The sequence below is a fragment of the Lytechinus variegatus genome, chromosome 2 (assembly GCF_018143015.1).
Source record: "Lytechinus variegatus isolate NC3 chromosome 2, Lvar_3.0, whole genome shotgun sequence".
In the NCBI taxonomy this organism is placed as follows: Eukaryota; Metazoa; Echinodermata; class Echinoidea; order Temnopleuroida; family Toxopneustidae; genus Lytechinus; species Lytechinus variegatus.
Window position 1 is genome coordinate 7,481,367 of NC_054741.1, and position 24,585 is coordinate 7,505,951.

Consider the following 24,585-nt stretch of genomic DNA (forward strand, 5'->3'; position numbering starts at 1 on the left):
GTCTCTGTGATTGTGTGTGTAATTTAATTTACTTATTTATTTTAAGAATGTGGTATTATGCAAAAGACCCAAGAACGCCATGTATACAATTCCCTTGGGTCGGTGTATTTGATGACGTCATCGTATATGAAACGCCATGTATTTAAGTGGGAAAGTGATACTTTTACTTATGATATATTTATTTCATATTGTGTTTGCCTTCGATCTTTTAAATAAGCTTTCATTGACCAAATGTCTCGGTGCTAGTTATGATACATAAGTATTTTTGTAAACGATTTTACGTTAATGATATTTGTTATTGTATTTATTTGCTCTTTTTGGATAAAGAATTTTGTTATAATAATTATGCATTGTGATGAATGGATGTGATTATATGTGTTTTGACTTGAGTTATATCCCTATTCTTCTTTCTCTCTTTGTCACCAGTGTAATGGGTTCTTAGGTCTAGTGGTTAGACCATGGACTTATGATCGTCAGGTTGTGAGTTCGAATCCCCATTCTGCCATTGTCTCCTCTTGATAAAAAGGCCCGAGAGTAATATATGTTGATTACAAGGTCAGTCATCAGCAAAAGTTGTCCTGCCGAGTTCATACCATAACAGTTACCATAACAGAAAACGACAGAACTGTTCATTAATTTAAAGAAAATGAAATAAAAACTTGAAATATCTTTTTATTCCCTTCCAATATCATGACTTGATTAAAGAATCTTTGTCGATGTGAGTCAGAAAATGTCGTTGATAGGCCCTACTAAAATTAAATTTCTCCGAAAGGTTAACTGAGGAATTTGATACAAAAGAAATGAAATTAAGGTTATTTTTAACGATTTAAATTCTATTCCTTTCAGTTTTTCTTCATCGTGTCTTTTTAATGTGAATTGTCATATCGGTATTTGTGCCTTTTTAAAAATGATTATTTTTGTGCATGCATGATTTCAAAACAGTACATTTTATTGTGATTTTAACATGTTTAATATGATGGAATTACGCTTCATCTTTGCTCTTTCAATATGTTGTTGTACTTGAATTCTGTAAAAATGTATTTGTGATTGGTTCGCTTTTTCAGATAGAATAATCTTCTATCATAATTTATAATAAAATGTCAACATAAAAAAACACTTTCCTTATCATTATTCATTATATTGGTACTGCAGTTTTAAGAAAGCACAAGGTCCCATAGCTCAGACAAAACAAAGTCCACCTCAGCGTGTGTATATCTTTTTGACGTGTAAAACGGGCAAGAGTCTTGAAATTTTAGCAACGCTCTCCCAGTATTACCCCCCCCGCTGTTAATATAATGTGACTACTGCCTTGGAAGGGTCACGCACATAATACTCGGTCGCTTCGGTATAACGTTATATTTCAGAAAAGGTTAGCAATGAAAATTGTTTTGTCTGAACTAGGACCTCGTGCATTACATCACCTTCTAAATGAATCAAATGTTAATTGGCAGATGGATGAGAATGATACACAAAGATTCCAATAAACAGAAATTACAATTTGCTCGTAGTTTGATACCCTCGTCTACTAATTGGTTTACCAGAAATCAAATGGGTTACTTTGGTTAGAAATGAAAAGATGGGTAATGGTTTACTCTTTCTCTTAATTTTTATCTCTGAACGTAATGAACTACAGAACTTGAATAGAGTCATTTCTCATTGGAAGTATATAGATGCGCTAAATAGTATAATGTAAACCGGTTTTATATAGTTTGATTTACCATTACACTCCACACAGATAAAACTGTGTAGAGTGTGCGTGTGGGTGGATTTGGCGATATGTGCGTGTGTGTGCATTTTGGGATGAATCCATTATGTGCTTCAGTTTCAAAATGAAAAAAAGATCGTTAAAAAAATGATGAAAAAAGAGAAATAAGAGAAAGTGGGGACAGGAGGATTTGGGATGAGACAGGTATTGGGATGAATCGGAATAAACAGGAACCGTTGTAGTAGGTCAATGGTATAAACAATGCTGATCTGTGATACTGTCATATATGATACTATTTAAATATGGAGTACTTGGAAAGTAGACAAAATTATTATGCCCAGTATTTAATATGGCCAGAAACTGTCAAGAAAGACTACGAGAAGGAGAGAAGATGGCTATCGATAGAAACTTTGCTCAGATTCTTGAAAACGTTTTTTCGATGAGACCATGATGTAGAAAAGCAAGAGCTGAAATCACTAACGTACTCATATTTCAACAATTGTCTACAATTTATTCTAAACATTGTTACACGGTCTTTAATTGTATCAAATGATATTGTGTCCACATGTGAGTCCTGGGATAAATGAGGAGGGGGGGGGGTGGCGCATGCACAGACAAAGACTTTCTTTCTCAGGTTTTGGAGCCAAGTATACCAGTCCCGAATCATTACGGATGATGATTGCCGGCGACACACCATGTCTACCCCCAAAATAACATTCACCTTTTGGTTGCTGCCTAACCCAATGGGTGTGAAAATTTACTGTAATCGAATTCTAATTCTATCACACTTTAATGGCACCAGAGGGTCAAACATATGTCACTGACTTCGAATCCTAGATTTGGCTAGAGAAGAAAAGTCGACGCAATAACCGGGGTAATATCTGTAAAGCGATTAGAGACGTACTTCTGACGATTCGTGGATCCATTAATAAATCTAAAATGATGATGGGAATTGCTTGGGCTTGTTTGCAATAAATGATAATATTTTCAAAGTCCGTTAATAGCGTTCCATGTATAACGAGCAAAATAGAAAAGCACCTTTAACCCCCAAAATACCAGAGACGTCTAATACTTTACTAATCACAAAATACATAATTTCCAACGATTTTTTTTCAACAATCTGAAAGCCTTGGTTTGCTGAGCAACAGCTTAATATTTTTGTCCATTTGAGATAGTAAATATGATTTGAAATATTAAATAATGGTCCTCCGAAAGAAAAAAAATGAAAGTCATACCGGAAGTAAACTGATATGTGATGATTCGCATTTAGCTTCCACGCCAGTGGGCCTATCAGGGCGGCGGAGAGGTTTTGAAAGTGCGTGTTGGGGAGGCTGACAAGCCAAAAATTACAATGAGATATACAAGTCTTTTTTAATTGAAAGAAAATAAAAGGGTTGGGGTCTAAATACATCCAAGACCCCCTTCCCCCGTTTCGGCCGCATCTGATGTCCCATATATTAATATGTCTAAAATAAGACTACACACACGATGTCGCACAGTCGGTCTTAAAGGGGTGGTCCGGGCTGAAAATATTTATATCTTAATACATAGAGTAAAATTCACTGAGCAAAATGCCGAAAATTTCATCAAAATCGGATACAAAATAATAAAGTTATTGAAGTTTAATGTTTAGCAATATTTTGTGAAAACAGTTGTCATGAATATTCATTAGGTGGGCTGATGAAGTCACATCTCCACTTTCCGTTTTCTATGTTATTACACAAAATCATTTTTTTTTCATTATTTCATACTTGTGTGAATAATATGTCTCCCTTATAATGAAATAAGTTGCAGCAATAAATATCTAATGCATTAAATCAGTTGTCAATACAATTTTTCTAGTTCTTGGAGGAAAAAATTTGAATAAACCTAATTTCATGTAATAAAATACAAAAGAACAAGTGGAGATGTGACATCATCAGCCCACCTAATGAATATTCATGACGACTGTTTTCACAAAATATTGCTAAACTTTAAAATTCAATAACTTTGTTATTTGTTATCCGATTTTGATGAAATTTTGCTCAGTGAATTATACTCTATTTATTCAGCCATAAATACTTTCAGCCCGGACCATCCCTTTAAAAATCCCTAAAACTATTCGTGTTTGGGTTTGGATTGCCCTTGAACACTCCCAGGTCTTTCCCATCAAATACACACGGAAATAAAGAAAGGTTGATGTAAAATTCTTCTGCGTATCTAACGGGATACCGATGTCTGGCACACGCAATGACCTTGACCTTCGGATGATCTTGAACTTTGTCTGAAAATAGACTCATTTTCAGATGTTAAAGGAAGACATCGAGAGCTATGCTACCAGGGTGGTTATAGGGCTTTCAATGTGATGTGTACAATCGGTGACATATATTTTTTTTTAATTTACTGTATTAATTATGATTTTTGGTTATTTTCAATTTGGTGGATTGGTATAAAAAAACCTTTGTTCCAATCGACTCTTATAATTGTTGCAAGAAACTTTCAAACGTTCAATTCCTAGTCAATCCGGGGTCAACAGTCCAGGAATACCGTGTACACACTGGCTACTCGTCGGGGGCCATCGTTGATGTACAGGCATATCAGGGAGAAAAATTGATCATATTATATAATCTTTCACCTCGGAGTACACGGTCGGATAATGATCATTGTAATGACCGTCAACATTATAGCTACCGAATCCATTTTATTAAACTTTAATTTGTGATTGATTTGTGTTCAGTTGCAACTCGAGCTTCCTCGCAACACCCGTTTACCATGTTCATGTCTTGATTCGTGATGAGGGGTACAGCTAAAGCAAGTTAAAGCAAAAAAAAAAAAAATACAAGCCCCGAGCAAACAAGTTTTAATGAATAAACGACACAACGACGACGACGACGATGATGATAGAAAGATGATGATGACGATGATGGTAGTGGTGATAATGATGATGATGATGGTGATGATGATGATAACGATGACGATGGCAATGATGATGGTAGTGGTGATAAAAATGATGATGATGATGATCATTATAAATTTTTATTTTTAATTTGCTTTATTATCATGTCATATGAATTAATGATGGTGTGCTGTTGCCTGTGGAAATCTACATAACACTTCCCTGGTTTTAACGTGACAAAAATATCACCCCCAGATATCAGTTGCCTATCATGTCCATTGGTCATGTTGGTGGTTTAGATTTCCATAAACAGACAGACGACAGTGCTGCACCTTTCACTACCGATCATTAACGATACCGGTAGTATTCGTCTGGATGGGTTGACCTTCTGCCTGACCTTGACCTCGTTGTGGAAGTACACAAACGGGAAGTAAACTTTATGCTCCCACGGGTTGTTTATATATACAAAAATAAAACAGTGTAGAAATGTACAAATCAAATCATTTATTATAAGATTTTCCAATATTCCAATTTTCCATTCATATAAAAATATTAGCCTATATAATGCAGACGGAGGCTGATATGAAATCAAAGAAAACGTCTCTGTAGTGTTTGTTCGCCTGATTTTTTTTTTCTGTGTACTTATGTTCGTTTACTTTACTGTTTATATACCTGTTTATTGATTTCTGTTGTTCATGAAATTAAAGATTAAATCTAAGTAATATGAGTATAAAATTTTAATTTTATGTCCCTCAAACAAAGCAAACGTGTAGAAGGGTCCATGGATGGACTGTCACAGAATATTCACTCATTGATTTTTTTTCTGCACACCTCTTCTACCCCATCCCACGATACCCATCCCCTTCTCTCCCTTCCCTTCACCCCCTCTAGCCCTCCAGTTCCCCCTCCTTCATCCCTACCACCCCGTCCCCTACCCTCCCTCCCTTCCTCCCCTCCCCTCTCTATCCATTCCCCGACACCGTCCCATGCATGACCGCAATCAGTCTGCCCTTTCATTCATTCTCCATCTCGTGTCGTATTTCAGGAATGCTGGGACAAAGATAAGTGATGCTGATCGACAAAACAGATGACTTCGGTTATCAAATCAACCCGCTTTCCAATATTCCAAGATTCGGCGCAACAAGTTATGATGCATGCGAATGGTGTGGGGATATGAAATTTCACTAACCTTTTCCTATCCACCCCCCCCCCACATTGATGAGCATCAGCGGATTTTTCTTTTTATTGATTTTTATTTTAATAGATGTTAATAGGCACCGATACCGATTATCAGAAAAAACTTCACAATTATGATGGCTGATATTTGGCATTCCTCATACAAAATTACGAAAGAGAAATGCGAGATGCGAGAGATCACCATCTTAAAGCCTGTGTATAGCTTTGGTAAAGGGTCAATAATGTGATTGATAATCGAATATCATCTAATATGACAGTCTTACTGAAGCGTAGAGACCGTTAGATATTTTTCCAACTGCACTTCTCTGAGAAAATTTCAAATATTCAAATCTTGGATATATAGCGCCCTCTCTCGGCGATGCTTGTTTTAAATTTAAAAAATGGGCATTCAAGCACTTATCTTATAAATTTAGTTATTAGATATCCAAAAGTTACAGACAAAGAACATATCTTGAAAGTTTCAGCCCATTCCATGATTTGGAATAGGATTTAATTGAAAGACAAAAACACACAGATATTTTAATTTGATCGGGTGACCCGATCAAGTTAAATTTCCATGTAAAATCGCCAAATTTATCCTGTAAAACACATTTTCATTTCATATCCTCCACATCATAACTGTTATAGGGCATATCCATTCATATTAGCTAGCAATGAATTGGAATAGTGATAGGTGAATTTTGGTGGATTTACCAAAACTATACACAAGCTTTAAATACTTGGAAAATTGTTGGAGGTCTCGAAAGGGAATAAAGTCTAAACATGCTAAATGAAGTGTGATGATATATTACGTCATATAAAAAATGTATAAATCACCTCTTTATTGATAAATCAATATAAATCATATAAGCAAATGTTATGAACATAAAACTCAGGTTGTCGGTATTGTTTGAACTTAAAGGGATGCTCCGGGGTGAAAATATATATGATTTAAAGAGATAAAGAAAAATCAGACCAATAATTCACTGAAAATATGATGAATACCGGACAAGGAATAACAAAATTATGACATTTTAAAATTTGCATTACTTTATGAAACAGTTCTAGGCGTGTTTTCATGAATATTCAATGAGCAAATTGATGATGTCATATCCCCACTTGCTCTTTCGTATTTTATTATGAAATTACGTTTATTCATTTTTTTCTACCAAGAACTAAAAAAATGGATTGACAACTGATTTTATGCATTAGATATTCATTGCTGCAACTTATTTGATAATAAAGGAGATACATTGTTCACACATTTATGAAAAAATGAAACAATTATGATTTCATATAATAACACAAGAGAAAGGAGGTTGGGATGTGACATCATCAGTCTACCTGATGCATATTCATGATGACGTGCATATAACTATTTTCACATAAACTTTAAATTCAATAACTTTGTTATTTGTTATTCGATTTTGATAAAATTTCCAGCATTATGCTTTGTGAAGTTTACTTTATTTATTTAAATGTGAATATTTTCAGCCCGTAGTACCCCTTCAGGATAAACAATTTCAGCAAACGACCGAGCAAAAAAAAGCAAATGTTAATTTGAATCATCAACAGCAATGAACAGTGACGCAACAAACATGCATAACTACAAAAAATTATTGTCTATTTCCCTGGATCGCTGGATCTCTGGTATATTTTCCAGTCATTTCCGGATGCGCTATTAATGTTGGTACACCTTTGAACATGAATAATGTTATGAGCGGGTGTGGTTGGATTTGCTCATATTTGTGGATTAGGCGGGAGTAATTTACTGGCTTAAATTTTAGATGTAGGATCCGTCTTCTTGTCATGTTGGACTAAAGTCACGTGAGTCAGGTGATCCTGCAGAGGAACCATTATTTTTTACCTGCCGGCATTTTTTTTTCTTTTTTCCTCCTCTTTATTTAAATTCATATTCGTCATAGAACCATACAAGCCAATTAAGTTGAGTATATTAAATTTCGAATATTTTTATTTTTTGCAAGAATGTATCTATCTCACCTTCACTCACCCTCGTTCTCTATATCCCTCTCATCGTCATAACCAAGTAGGTTTGGAGGATAATATAACAACAAAGAACACTAACAACATCATCATCATCGTTACTAACGATATTATTTTATTATCATCATTGTAATAATGATAATCAGCATTATTATCATCATTTACTAGTGATAAAAATCGTCAACGTGTTCTTAATTATTTTTTTTTTCATTCATACTGGCATAATCGACATTACAGTTCATTGTTGCTGATTTGCTTGTGTCACGTTTATTGTTTTAAATCCTATTTATTACCTTAACACTTAATAAACTGGGGAGGGAGTCAATTTAACCCCCCCCCCCGACAAATGTCGTCGCTTCACCGCAGCGCAATTTTTTTGACCGCGCCGCTCTGATGACTTTTTACTGTCGAGTCTTGCACATTTTTTGAGATCGAATTTGCGACGCCTGAGTATGCGGTTCCGAAATTACATGTACGCAACGTTTAGTCAGCGCATGTCAGTCCCAAAATTGCTCAAAACGTGATTCCGTGTACAAAGTCAATGCAAATTGTGTTTTTCAACCAAAAATCATAAATGTATGATTATTTTTAATTTTTTGGTCTAAAACAATAAAGTACATTGTTGAGTTTTGTTGAAAATGTAGAAATTGATATGTTCGCCAAAAATAGCATTCTACTAGCTATGTTAAGTGAGTTAAAGGCAAAAACACACCACAAAAAACAAATTTAGGGCAAATTTCAATATTTTTTTGAAAAATTCAAAATACAGTCTTGTAGTTTACATCTGGCTCTACGCGCGTGCAAATTGTCGCGCTTCTCGCGCAATAAACGGCCGAGATCTGAGGGGGAGGATGGGGTCAAATTGACCCCCAGTATAATTATGTTTGTCCATGGACCTTCTAGTAGGTCCATGGTTTGTCATAAATAGCCTAGTTAAAATAGGGTTATCTACACGCCGTTCCACTCTGGCGCTTAAATTTTACGGGGGGGGGGGCAATAAGACATAAATACAATTTTAGACGTGATGAAGAGTATACACGACAAATACACCCTTCTTTTGTTATGCTCTCGCCTCCATTTTCTTTCCCATATTTCTTCTCTTCACGCCCCCCCCCCCTCTGCTTGAAAATGTATAGGGGTAGTTGCCCCCCCCCCGCCCGCCCCTTTGACATCGCTACTCTCTGCAATCAATTACATGCACAGACATCGAACCAACATTCCAAATTTTGGTTAAGATTAGACAAGGTGTTATTTTACATGGTTCAAACGGAGGGTGCTTATGGGTAACGAGCATTATTGCTTATTTATCTTGTCTGATAATTGTAATGGGTTGTTCATCTTCACCAGCATTATCTGTTTTAGCATCCTCGTGCGAGGGAGTCCATGGGAGTATAATAGGGGTGCAAAAGGGATACCTTTGAAAAAGGGTGGAGTTTGAAAAAGTAAATGAAATTTGATTTTGGAAAAGATGCAACATAACAGATGTTAACATATTTCCGCTTGAATATGTTAACAAAATTGTCCATTAAAGCCAAAATAGTATTTTTCAATTTGCTCGCAAATATGAAGGGGACCCAGATTCTATAAGCCTTGCTTTTATTAGTGGACCCTTTCATTTCCATACAAGCTTTATTTATTCTATACTAGTTTACAAAGGTGAATATAATTTAGTATATGTTACTGTATAGGGCTATGTGGAACATCTATATTAAATTGTTTTTTTTTTATGTTGAATTTCGTTGACACATTGGAGACGGAGTAAAGGTCTCGGATCTCGAATCTTGAATTAGACAAAACTATCAAGAATGACCAACTAAAAATTTATATCAATCAGTAATTAAAATTGGATATAGATGACCCCCCCCCCCCCACCTCCTCTTGGTTGTGAATGTTCCGTCGCCAATCCGTCGGAATGAATGAGGGAGCCATGCAGGTTTGCAAGTTTGTTGATAAAGCACCACACATCGACCCATCAAGATTAGCACCTTATCATGCATGCCACCCAACTGACACAAAGGCGGATGACCCACTTCCCTATTTCGAAATGGGGATGGTCGTGAAAGATGACGTCATGAGCTCGTATATCTTCGCCAGAGATGGTTGTTGGCAATCGTCATCATCATCTTCTTCATCATCATCTTCATCATCATCATCATCATCATCATCCTCACCAACTTCATCACCATCTCCGTCGCTGTCGTCGAAATCATTATCATCAAAATCACGATGATGTCCTACTATCACCATCATTCAACACTCATCGCCACCTTACATGCATCATCATAATTGATATCGAAAGAAAGGAGATGAAAATGAGAACTTAAAACAAAATGGTAACAAGGTAATTAAATCTTTCGAGATATACAGAATTAAATCCAAACTCACATCAATTTAACAATATGAATTAAAAAGCAGGTGAAACAGAGGGGTTAAAGACATGAGAACCTGTAACCCCCCCCCCCCTCGCCACTCCTTCGACCTCCTAAAAATTATATACAAAAAAACAAACAAACAAAGAATATTTTTTATATCAACACACAAAAACACTAAAACACAATAACAAAAACCCTGAAAGATGAAAGAAATTGCTTTTCATTTTAAATTACATTCTGTAGTTTCAAATAGAGTCGTTTTACAATTTTCACCACTCTTATTGTCCACAGCCTTGTTTATAATTAAGTTGACATAATTATTGCAAGGTCATATATTCACGCAACATGACATGCAGGTAAATCATTGTGGATGCATAAAATGATTTTAAAAATAGTGAACAGGTTAAAGAAGGGAATGAATGGATGGAGAAATTAGTCGATTCTCGTTTGAAACAATTGACCGGACAAATGCATCTAGGCAACAAGCACATAGCGCAGAAAATGCATTTAAATGAACAATAGGCGAACTATATATATTATGCAATTTTCTATGACACTGACCTTCAACACGGAGAGCGAACGAGGTGAAGACGTGAAGTAAGAGTAATTGGAGATATTGAATGATGGTCTTGATGTTATTGCCATCATTATGACGTCATAATTATCATTGTTACTATTGCAAGTTGCATCCTCCTTCTCCCGTTCGGTATCAAAAGCATAAGACAATAACATTACTACTATTTTTTCTGTATTATAATCAGCGTGATTAGTATTATTATCATTAGTAGCAGTTGTAGTAGTAGAGTAGTATTAGTATTGATTTGTTATTATTATTATTATCATCATCATCATTAGTAGTAGTTGTCGTAGCAGTAGTAGAGTAGTATCAGTATTGATTTATTGTTATTATTATTAATACTAATAATACAAATAAATTAATACTACTAATACTATTGATATTACTATAATCATCATCATTGTTATTTTCATTATCATTCACATATTACTGCTTCTTCTATTACTACTAATCATTTTTATTATCTTTTTTTTTCATTAGTGCTATCGATTATCATTGCTGTTCATATACGACAAAACATTTCATCTACTCTCGGTCTGTCACTCATTACCCTTCGTTATTAAGGTAGACATGAAAAAAAACAAGAACTAATAAGTGACTTGTATTCTTGTTGAAATAGAATTATCTATAAATGTGTTCACTAGGATTTTGTCACAAAATTTAATCTCGATGAAAAATACTGTCGTTTATGTTATTTTTAAACAGAATTAAACCTTTGTGTGTCAAACTTTGATGAAAAAATAACAATAAAAACACCCCTGATTTTCCAGACGAATCGCAATCTGCCACAACAACACCACCACAGAAACATCATGACATGGCATCCCGCTATTTTAATGGATGGTTGGTCTATTTTGGGTTTTGTGGTGACAGTCATTATCTTTATTTCTGGATAACCATTGTCTGGGAATATGACATTTCCTTGACATTGTTGCTGTATGGTGACACATGAGGCAACCATGAACATTAACACATGAATTTAAGGGGACCTTCACCTTACTAACTTCTTTAAAGAAAAACAATAAAATAAAAAAAGGGTTAGCAAACTTTAACTTAAATTCCAGATTTTCAACAACAAAACCAGTTAATGTCATTGATCATAGATCTTTTGTCACACTCTGCTTACTAAAGTGCTTCTTGTGTGCCATGTAAATAAAATCGCATTTACTATATCTCCATTTTTTATTAACGATGTCAGATAATGTACATCCCGTAACATTTTTTGTGATGAAAGAGTGATTTATAGATACAACATAGCAAATGGGAGTAGTAAGTGTTAGCAATACGTGATTAATTGTAACTTTTTATTCGAGTGATAAATATATATATATATATATTGGGGGTGAGAGCATTGACGTCACTCTTATTAATTTTTTTAAAGAAAAAAAGAGCATTAGTGATAGACATGCCTTTAATATGAAATAGTCAAACTAATGAAAAAAAATTCTATTTCCGGCAGCTCAGGTGAACTTCACAGTTGCTTCTAATTCAATAGCCCCCCCCCCCCCCACCCTCATCTAAATAAATTTATTTTTTCTTTACTTAAAACCTGCGTTGGTATTACTTGCAAATTTCTATATTTTCCTTACTCTATTGTTTGTTTGTTTGTTTGCATTTATTTCTGCGTTCAAAAACACAATACAAAAATATCTACAATTACGATATACAGAATAATTCACAATATAAACAATGTGGTCATATTACATAATAAATGCAAATAAGGATGTAAGTATAAATTAATCTTTGATAAATGTAAACATATATATAAAATGTAATAAGTGAACGCAGGAGACCGCCATCGTGAGCGGTTAGGCTTGAATTGATGGCGGCCTCTGCCCCTATTACATAAGGGCAGAGGGTAAAGAGCATTTTCTTTGAATGTAGAGAGCAACTGAATGGAGATTGAGTGTTATGCTGCGACTCTGAGTCCATAGTTGACATGTTAAAATCATGTTTGTTTTTAGTAAGCTTTTATATGTATACACAATCTACCCCGGTGAGGGGTTGGGGACTACTTAGCATAAATGTATGATTCGTATATGTGCCGCGGTCGAGACTCCAGTTTTTAGCCTAAATTTCATATTCCAGACCATTACCAATTTAGAAAGCGATAGAAATTACTATTATCCCCGTTCCAGATACCCTCAAATTTGTGGTTTCTCGTACCAGCGCCCATCATGAGCTACTCAGCCGGTCGAGGCGACGAGCTCGATCGACGCGGAGTCATAGGAGTTCCAGAGACTACCCCCTTATTTTTTTAGTGGTCAGTTCCAGAGCAATGCATACTTAATATTCATTGATTGAAGGGCCGTTCCGGAGACGTCCATTTTTTGAAGTTCCAGAGCCCCCTATTTTTACTTTGATATGACACATAGGTATCATGTTATAATTCGAGTAGCCCCCCCCCCTCCCGGGCAGTCTACTTGGGTAATGTAGACAATTTATGTCCATCAATGCCCCCACTATCTACATTCCTTAAAAAAAAACACAATACAAATTAAATTATACTTTAAAACAGGCTGTGGTTTGCTACGTACACTACACCAGGACGATCTTTAGGGCTTGACTCAAACTTCCAATTTCCTTTGGCATAATCATGATAATCATGTTTCGTGCAGTACCTGGTCATCAAAACAAATGAAATTATCAGAAACATTTGTTGCCTGGATTTATTTGTCACTAACCATTGGTTGAAATGTAAGTGAATCATCTATACCATGAATACTCCAGACTGAAAGCGCCCGGAGGGGGGGGAGCACTTATTGTGGATACCATGTGCCACCAAAAAACAAGTAAAAAGGATGTCTTTTCCAGAAAGGGCACGTTAGGTACGTAACGTGATAAGGGTGTCAAAAACACAAAAATAATGAAAAAAGGGTATCTATTTCGCTAGGAAAGCTACGTGTTTAGGGTCAAATTTGCGGGGATGATAAAACAAAATTAAAATGTTTTAGAAAGGATGTCCTTTTTGCCCCAACACTACGTGTTTAGAGTCCGATTTTCGCGAGGTGTGGAAGGTGTGCCGTATACAAAATAAAAATTAATGTGTAAAGGTAAAACTGACGACCGACAGACCCGTGACATAACAATAAAATAACGTTGTACTTGTTTAGAGGTTCATTTCAGGGAATACTTCAAAAAGTATCGTTATGTTATAAGGGTAGGGATTCACACGCCAATACTTGTTAAGGGTGCATTTTCAGAATATGGAAAATACGTGTTTAGGGTGCTTCAGTTTTCGAGACCCCATGGTCGCGCATGGTATCCACTCGTCGATGGAAGTGCCCCCCCCCCCGGGGTGAAAGCGCCCCACGACAACAGTTTTTTTGTTATAAGTATCCCTTTTCGACCCCTCTTCCCTTTTTTTCCTTTCATGTGCCCTCAATTCTATCTTCTATTCATTTATCTCCTCCTTCTTCTTTTATTTACCCTCCTCCTCCTCCTCCTCCTTCTTCTTCTTCTTCTTCTCTTCTCTTTCTCTTTCTCCCATCCTGCTCTTCTTCTTATCTACCACCTCCTCCTCTTTCTTTACCTTCTCCGAGTCCTCCTCTTCTTTCCTCAGCTCCCCCTTGCACCTCGCTCATGATTTGTATATCATAATCATTTGTATATTGTCCATGTTATTCATGCATACTTTTTATCAGTCCTATTCCTCTCAAATGATTTCCTGTTTACAGCCTTCACTAAACATTAATGTACTTCATGTCCTAATTCTAAGCGTCATTATGCCAGACATCTAGCTTGTTTCTCACCAGATAAGCTATAGGCCAGAATCAAATCCAAACCCCTTTAGCTCACAAGCTGCTAAACATTGAATGTTAACAACATCTCTGTTAAGCTTAACAATAATTGATAATGGCTATTGTTGATAATCTTACTTCTCAACAGCCCCATATAAAATGTCCCAATATATTTGCAAAAGTATGCTTGCTAATAACTTTTAAAGAGCTCAAAAACAACATTGCTAATCTTTCCATCAGAAAGGCTGTTTGATTGAATTTCCAAACAAGGCACTGCAGCATTGTAGAAAACGATCCAAGAGTAAAATTTGCTTTACATCAAATTATATGTGGTGCCAAATCTTAAAGGTATTAAATTTAATATTCATTCAAATTTTGGTTATTCAAATTAATAAAAACAGTCTGGGAACGATAATAAAATAACTTCCTGATCATAAACTCTGATCTAACTTCATTTGCAAGTATGAGACACACAAAAACAACAGTTTTGAATACTTGTAGCTATCCATACAGATAATTTAGGAAGCTGTAGAACGAGCGCTTCCTCTCCCAATGCATGCTTCGCTATTCAACATGGCGGCTCTTGGAGAATCATTATCGCGGTTTAATAAATGGAAATATGTTTCGTATGCCAAAATAACAAATCACATTCTAATGAACGATAAAAACAGTTGTTTTGGGTTCCAACCACAATCTCTGTGAATTTTTTTTTGTAGGTGCTAATCTAATATTCGCTGCGTGTGTGAGTGTCACAAAAACTGAGTAATCAAATTGAGGCAAGTAAGCTGTTAGGCTTGGGATATGGCTCAGATCCGACATGTTTGTTCCTAGGATGAAGATTTTGCTGTTCAAACATGAATTGATTCATTATTTACCACCTGCTGTATCATGTTGACACATGGCATTGGATTTTATCAGAATTCAATTTATTATGAAGAGGTCCCTAAAACCTTTATTTATCGATGTTTATAACAGACAACGTTACATCTTTTCTCATTATCCAGTTTTGTTCCGAAGTTTCAAATGCCAAACCCTTAGGATCGAAGATCCTGTTCTCACACAGGTCATCACAACGTAGGACATGCATTATAGCAGAAGATGTCAAAGGCCTAAGTACTCTACAGAGTGGGCTAAGTTTTTTAAGCAGAATTATGATAATTATATCTATTATTCAAAAGGACCAAATTGATAAACCAGTTCATAGTTACCTCATGGCAAGACTGTACAAAATTGACCGTTCCTTTTCTTTCAGTAGGTTAGGCAAATTTAAAAGCAATGTTTTATGTAAGCATTTCTGATATAACAGGATGCAGAAATTACTAAGAATATCACCCAAATGTTCCATTTCCACTTCGAATGCATAGCATGCTACTCTTACGATGTACCAGGCAAAATATTAATGGACGCATTGTTGTTTTCCAGTAGATCTAATAAAAACAAAATAAAAAGAATATATGAATAGTCAATACATCAAATTTGGTGCTTATCTCTTGGAATATTAAACCGCTGTGCCATTTGACTTCAAATAGCCTTCTTCTGATCATGGTCAAAATGGAACTTTGTACTGTCTTTTAAAACAAGTAGAGCGCCTCTGGTAGTCTCGCCTGGATTACGCGATTCGATATAGCAGCAGTGTTGACTTTGAAAACAGCTATTTTATAATTATTCACAATATAAAAAATTCATGTGATAATAAAATACTATTTTAATTGACCCAAAATGATCTTTAACCATGATCATGTGATCTATGATGTGAGAAAAGCAATAATTTATATTTGATTACCCTTATGTCTTATATGTTTCATGAACTAGATCCATAAACTTTCTAAGTTATGATGCCAATTCAACAAATACCCCCAACATGACCAAAGTTCATTGACCCTAAATGACCTTTGACCTTGGTCATGTGACCTGAAACTCGCACAGGATGTTCAGTGATACTTGATTACTCTTATGTCCAAGTATTATGAACTAACTCCATAATAAAATTAAAGTTACATTGGAAACTCAACAAGTTTATTGACAAGTGACCTTTGACCTTGGTCATGTGACCTAAAACTCGGGCAGGATGCTCAGCAGTACTTCATTACCCTTATGTGTAAATTTCATGAACTAGGTCAATATACTTTTAAGTTATGACATTTCAAAAATTTAACGTTAGTTTAAGATTTTGATATTGATTCCCCCAACATGGTATAAGTTCATTGACCTTAAATGACCTTTGACCTAAAACCAAGGCAGGATGTCTAGTAAGACTATTACTCTTATGTCCAAGTTTAATGAACAAGGTCCATATAATAGTACTTTCGAAGTTATGACATTTCAAAAACTTAACCTTAGGTTTAGATTTGATGTGACGCCGCAGCCGTCGGAAAACCGGCGCCTATAGTCTCTCTCTCCCTTTCTGCTAGCAGGCGAGACTAAAATGAAACATGGTTTTGTCTTGATATTGTGAGAAAAGGTATAGGCAGACAAATATCTATTTAAAAATGAATAATTAATATTGATTTTATTTTAAATGTGCCCATGCATGCCTGGTTTATGAAGATATATCACATTAATGGTTTTTAAATCAGCAACTACACTTTTGTTTGCTAAAAATAACAATATGTTTCTGCTATACAGAGATGAATTTCCTATCTAAATAAATTTAGTTGTTAGTATCCACTTTGAATACTTTACATTAACCTTCTTTCATAATATCTGTCATTTCACTGATTATACAATATCCAAGTGCTATCATCAGGTGAAATATATCTGATTTTGTTTTTGTTTTCATGTGTTGTCAATCTGAAAATTGTAAATGTAGTTTTATTTTTAATATCAAGTTGATAAAAGTGCTCCAGATTTTGTTTATCTTGAATGTTTCATTTTTTTTCTATTTACCTATTCAGTTACGTTAAGGCCATGTCACATCGTTCCGTGCAAACCTTGCGTGCGACTTACGGGTTGCTATTTTTGCTACCTGCAGGTCGTCCGCATTGACAGTATCTCGCACGCATCCCACACGCAGTTGTCCACAGAAGCGCACGCAAGTCTGATTTGCACGCAAAAAAGTTTTGAACATGCTGCGGGAGAGTTGCAGGCAATCACCCGCAACTCACCCAACTCAAGGCTTACACGAAACGATATATCTTACTTTACTTCATTCAAATTTGTTTTATTTTGTTTCATTTAATTTTTTTTTGTCTTTTCTCTGATTTATATATTTTCTTTTTTTAGGGGGGGGGGGTTACTGAGCATACCATGAAACAAAAAGGCCATTTGAACTATCTATCTTGACTAGCTGTGTAATCAAGTCAAGGATACATTAACACAGAGTGCAAAATCTACCCAGAGAAACCGCCAGGTTTTGATACGCTATTAATTAAAATAACGACCATCTGGTATGAAAATAGCTCCTTAAAATACAAGCATTAAGCTTTGGCAGATAATCCTGAAGGGGGCGGGGGTACGAGGATCCAAAAGTAAATTTCAAGTTTCACTTGAACTCGAAAAAATTGGGGTTTATGAGCAATTAGAGTACACACTACTCAACCATGTCACAATTCCATATTCCTTCTTTATTCTTCCTGTGTTAAAGGGAACGTTCACCCTGAAAAAAACTTTGTTGTAAAAATAGCAGAATAATAGTAAAAAATATTGGGGAAGTTTTGAGGAGAATTCGTTAAAAAGTAAGAAAGTTATTAGAATTCAAAGTTTTGGATTTATGACGTCATAAACGAGCAGCTGCCCCATGTGTTATGTAATATAAAATTCATGAATTTCAAATTTTGTATGGTTCCTGATGACTTAATTTTGTTTTCTATTCATGATCGAGTGTGAAATGATTTGTCTATTGATATACAAAAGGTACGGTGAAAACCATTTTCGATTTCTTTGATTTTTTAACCATTCGCTATGTATGAATGCTGCTCGCATATGACATCACAAATCAAATAATTGAAATTTTAATAACCTTTTTAATTATTTGATTAATTTTTCTCAAACCTTCATCAATATTTTTTTATTAATTTTTCTATTTTTACATAAAATTTTTGTCAGGGTGAACTTTCCCTTTAAACTCTTGGTCCTCTCCCTTTATCTTTCTCACTTGAACAACCCACAAAACACCTAGACTTTTGATATCATACATATGCTTCAACTGCAGAATCTCTAGAAATAGAGAAGTGTCTTCAATGACAAGATTTCTACTCTGAATAATAACGAAAGTAATAATACCGAAAATTAAAGTATTGATATATTTATATATATTTATTTCATAACAGTGCTTTAGTGCTCCATAGATACCCCCAATCATCAGATTCAATCTGGCTAACAATAAGAACTACAAATAATTTTTTACATACCAGGAAACACATAAAAGCATGTTGGACAATCAATAAATAGACACAAAACATCAACATCCCACATACAAATCATAGAAATAAGAGTAAAGAGAATGTATGTGGGCGTATATAATCACATAGTTTCTCCTTCTCTTTTATATTCAAATTTCATATTTCAATATTTGCAACTCTTGATTACATAATCCAGGCGCGGATCCGGCCGGACTAGACAAGGTAGTGTTCAGAGGCCCAATATTTTGCAAAAACAATATGGCCCCTGAAATGATATTGTGTTCACCCTGGCTGGATCCGCTACTAACATAATTTCATATTGCCCAATCATCATTCAGGAATCATAATCATACAGAAGTTCTAAAGTGCCAAAGATTTGTAGAGATGGCAAAATGGCATTATCTCGTCAAGTCTACATTTAAAATGCTGTGTGTCAACATGGCGAGGTGCATCAAAAGTCGTCTTAGAGAGATAAAGGTGATATTGCCATACAACTTTTCAAACATTGTCTCGCCATGTTGACATACATTCATAAGTAGACTTGGTGAAATGATGTATCTTGCCATCTGAACAAGTCGATGGCCCTACAAAGCTATCTTACATTTAAGTTGTGACCTTAATACGCTGCTTACAAATCCTTATGACAATGAGATGCTTAAATATTTTACTATAAAAATATGATACATTACAAATCCTAACTAAAATTCATTTGATCGAGTTGACACATACATCGCCATTATCTTTCAATAAAAGGAATCTTTGCTCCTTTTCATGCATTCGCTTGCAATCACCCTTGGTCTGCACATGACAAGTTGTGTTCTGCACAGTAGGAATGTCAAGGTATCGTTACAAAATCAGTGAGCATTTAATACATAGAGGATTTCTACATTTTGTCTCAGGTATGGTATGAGAGGAGAGGTGTATTTTCCCCCGACTTCATTCCTATGCCTTGTTTACAAAAGCATAGTAATTGACAAAAGGCTGACTTTAGTGATTGATTGCACTGATCGTAAGTGCAATCAATCACACAAATCAAATTAATTGATTACCAAGCTTTGTAATATGGAGCCCTGGGCCCTATATTACAGACAGTTATGATAGAGCAGGGACCCATTTCATAAAACCTGTTATAGCAAATTTGTAAAAACAGTTAAAAGCTTCAATCTGATTGGCTGATCGTAAATATGTTAAAGAAATTTTGCATTTGTTATTATAACAAGTTCTTATGAAATCTCAACTATGGAAAGTGCGCAATGTCATAATTCTTCATACAGCAACTGTACACAATGCCTCCTTGGTATACAAAGAAGAGCATACCATATTACCAATATATTGATGAATGCACAGGTTGACATCATACTTAAGAAATACTTTACAACAGATGTACGCATCCTAGATGTTGGCTTTCCATAGATGTGACTGATTAGATCAATTGCAACTCTTTATAAGACAGATCCTGGGTGTGTGTTTCATGAAGCTAAGCATGATTTCGCAAACAAGTGAAATATGAAGTACCAGAGAGCAATCCTTATGCTTGTACTGAACATATTTTATCTATAAGTAGAGCATTTCAAATATTGAATAAAAATCGGTGAAAAAAGGTCCGTGAACAATAAAAAATGGATGTTTGATTAATATCTATTACACTCCAGTATTCCGCTTAATGCAACTCAAACCATTTACAAATAAATTTTAGCTGGTTTCTACACTCTTTTCTTGAAAAAAAATACATCGTACGACCTGCTTCTCCAAAAAAGTTCCTATTCGCTAGTTCCATATAATTGTCGTCAATTAGTCATCACTTAGAACCTTCTTGGAGTACATCCCAACATCATTATCTCAGTACCAATTGCAGTCATACAAAAAATTCTACATATCATAGGCTGTTAAATCTTGCATCTCAAACTTTAATAAATTGTGAAGGATAACTAAAAAAAAGGTGATATTACAGGATTGTGGCAATCTCACTTTGTCTGAACATAGTGTCCCTATTCGTGTCGGGAACCTTTTCTAGACAAATGAATAAAATGAACTACATGTATGCAGAAAAAATATATATAAAAGGATGAGAAAAAAGCCCAATGATATCAAAAAAGCATTTTCTGAACTGTCCTCAAAATTGTAAGTTCTTTAGATACAAAGTTTAACAGCCCACCGTAAATATGTTCACTGAATTTTATTCAAGTTGAAGTAATGATCTGAATAGTTCTGGTTTAAGCTAATCAATAAAGATTGCAAGGAAAAAATACAACTAAGTGATGTGAAGTCTTTTCCTCAAGGAGATGAATAATAATTTAAAACAAAGAGGCAAACTAGTTTATAGGGTCTATTATGTAGTATGATACCAACCCTGTAACCATTACCTTTAATGAGTTCAAGGGAGTTGCTGTATAAGTAAAACCAATGACATTTCCATTTGGATGTGCACTTTAGGGGCCCGTTTCATAAAAATCATTCAACCTGATTTGCTGATAGTAAACTTGTTACATAAATCATGCATTCGTTATTATAACAAGTCTTTGTGAAACAGGGCCCTGGATTCACAATGAGATCACATGCAGCAAACCCTTGGGTCAAAGGTCACCATTCAATTACTTGCGCTCATTCCAGGAATCTACTGATATTTCTCTGGAAGTCATAAGAGGAATATCCAGGTGCAATTTCAAATGGCAGCTCATAAGTTACGCCCAACTTTACTACATGTAACTGGCGACCCCATCTTGTGACAAAAGGGAGACCTCAAATTTTCTCAATTGTACCATAATGGGATTACACTTCCTGTTTTCTAATCAAATGTAGAAAAACATGGAATTTTCAACAGATGTTTGTTAATAATGAGAATTCTAATCTACAAAGAATAGATTAAAACTTGTGTTAATTGGAATAAAAATGATTGGGAATATAATCCTACACTCATGACAGGGTCAGCAGTTGTTCATAAAGTTGTGTGTAAAGTTGTGTGTAACTTAGGAACAACTTAATTGAACACCATACAAATGGTCTCGCATACATATCTTCATATTCAAGAACAAGCTGACACTAGTCTATATCTAATTAGTTTCAACTCATTCTGCTAGTCAAGCTAAAGACGAGCTTTAACTAGAGTATCCTCACAAGTAAAGGTACTTTTCATCCAAAGAACTTTGTTAACATCTCTAACCCAACAAATGATGAACAACCACCAAACTCCCAGTCGGGGTGAGGCAAGGAGTAGAACCCTTGCCTTCATGCTGGAGTGTCAAGGTCAATGAACCCTTCACCAAAACACCTCCTTATCAAGAGGATGTTTCATAAAGCTTTATGTCTGACTAAAAATCCTCCCCCCCAAAAAAATCAAAATCAACTTAATGTGCCGGTTGCATGTAGTAGATAACACATCACCTCATTAATCAGGTCATGCTAATGAGATGTACGCTAACGCTTAATCTCCAATCCGATCGCGCAATAAATAACATTATCTGTTCTTACTTTAATACACATGACTTTCAATCAGACTAAACTCTTTGTGATGCATCCTTATGGAGATGTATAATTAAGTATGTCAATCCGCCTGGTATTTACAAATTGATGTCAACACAAGTTAAGCCAGTAAAAAATAAATTCTCAAGGACACATATGACATTCCTAAATTACATATAATATTTTGCATACTAACTGTTAAATTTTATAGAGGAATAATGTCTTTTTAATGAAACAAACAAAAATCATGAAGACCCAAATGTCCCAATGGTAAAACTGCTTTGTTTTGGGCATTGTGACCTTTCCTGCAGGATTCACAGATTTTGTGTAATTATAACTAGTAACTTGGAAGAAAATATGCTTTTTATAATCAAGAACCCTGTAGCCTAAGAAAAAAAAAACCCAAACAAATCATTGTTGTATAAAAACTGGTGTATGACAGTACAAACAAAAATTCACTTTCTTCAGCATTATTCCACACAAAGGTTTCAATTCATTTTGGTCCACAAGTAAATGTACACATCTGCTTTGAAATAGCATGTCGATCACTGTTAATTGATATTGGAGTCCAAATTAGGTTCAAAACTATTCGTTAAATTTAGAAAAGACAATTACTATTTAACAAGCTTTGGTATATTAGAGGCATCCAATTCATAGAAATCAACCATTAATTCAAATTTCCTTGAATATACATGTACCATGCATATCATCATAGGTCAAAATATATATAAATCTTTTTGTATATTTACTATATCAGATAAGCAAAATTTCAATCCACAAAGTGTATGCTTGTATATGTATCCAATGAATATTATGAGAAGATTGCACTGTTTTGAATACGAATATAATTATGAATTAAGATAAAGAAAGTCAGAAATAGCTGGAAAGGGAAGGGTTGGGAGGAAAATCTATATAGGCTACCTAGCTCAAGGACACTAAAATAAATTGAAAGACAGTCTTGTTTTTTCTTTCTATTTAATAGGACAAAGGGAAACATTTTAACAGCATTATATGCACATAAAACATATGAATCACTTGAATAGCAAACTAAATTGCACCTTGCAGATGAAATAAGTTTGGAAGTTTACTTAAAATGTACAAACATAAATATAATATAACTACAGGAGCATTGACATGCATAAATGCTTTGATTTTCAACTCAATGTGATTTAAGGACAGGCAAGCTTTCATTGGGGTGAATATTTCTGTGATCCAACATTGCAGTCCCATCCATGAGATTTGGTGTCAGTAACTGGTCGGGATGGAGCAAGGCCCAGGCTACAGGAAACTTGATCAACAATGAGAATGTAGTCCCACTCCTAAGGTAAGGTGTCTGTAAATTCTCTGCTCTCCTAGCTTGGAGCGACTGGGAAGGCCGAGTCATCGTCGAACGAATTTGAGGATAGAAAATGGCACTATATACATGTATTTGGTGTGAGAAGATAAGTACCTATTCTGATAGCTTGGAATAGCTGGGAGGGCTGAAGCGTCTTCGTAGGAACTTGAGGATATAGAGAGGCACATTGCTGACAAGCGTGATGACCACAACTTTCCACCAAAATGTGAAGGTGGTAATGAAATCCCGATCTGTAGAAAGAGAGATAGAGAGAGAATTAAAAACAGACAAGAAAAGAAGGGTTTCCTGAGTAAGATCTTTGCCACAAGTTGGGGCTATGCTTACAGTGACTGAGTGAGTATACTTGGTCTTGTAATAGCTCTACACCCTTTTGTTCAAATGTTAAGCTGGACCATTTAAGAATCAAAATATCATTTAACAACAAGTTAAATAATCAGAAGACAAAGTAAAAATCAAATCACCTGGACAAAAGACTAAATGAGAATTAGAATTCATTAGACGTTAATACTATCAATGCTTATAGACTATATGAGTATAAACCAAATAGACTTACCAAAGTATCCTGTGAAGATGAACATGGAAGCGATGTAGATGACGATACTGAGGATCTCTGCGATGACCATCGTCCAGTGCCACGTCCTGATGGTCAACGCAACCATGAGGAGCTCGGTGATGATGAGGGCGGTGAACGTGATGGAGATGATATGAAGGAACTCTCCTTCGAACAACCAGAGGGCGCCGTACATGATGATACCACCCTGGTAAACGCTGATTAGGATCCAAACAAAGAACATCTTCCAGGACAACATCCGACCCTACAGGGAGAGTGATTACAAGATGATAATCGTGATGATAATAACCTGGTTTCATTTTGACTCTTTTTCAGTGCTTGGTGCATTCAAGGAATATTATATATTACATGCATGTAACTCCCCTATATTTGTTGTAATGTTATGTAATACAAATTCATTAGAACAAGT

At 35.2% G+C, this 24,585-nt stretch overlaps 1 protein-coding gene across 1 annotated transcript in view; it reads right to left on the minus strand.

The window, feature by feature from the left end:
- Positions 1 to 23,694: 23,694 nt before the first annotated feature.
- Positions 23,695 to 24,585, minus strand: part of LOC121407198 (probable phospholipid-transporting ATPase IIB) — a 35,929-nt gene continuing 35,038 nt past the window's right edge. The window contains exons 22-23 of the mRNA XM_041598156.1: positions 24,159 to 24,420; positions 23,695 to 23,835 (exon numbers count right to left, since the gene is read on the minus strand). Coding sequence (XP_041454090.1) covers positions 23,699 to 23,835; positions 24,159 to 24,420 — 399 coding nt within the window. The 3' untranslated portion in view covers positions 23,695 to 23,698. The remainder of the gene's footprint in view (positions 23,836 to 24,158; positions 24,421 to 24,585) is intronic.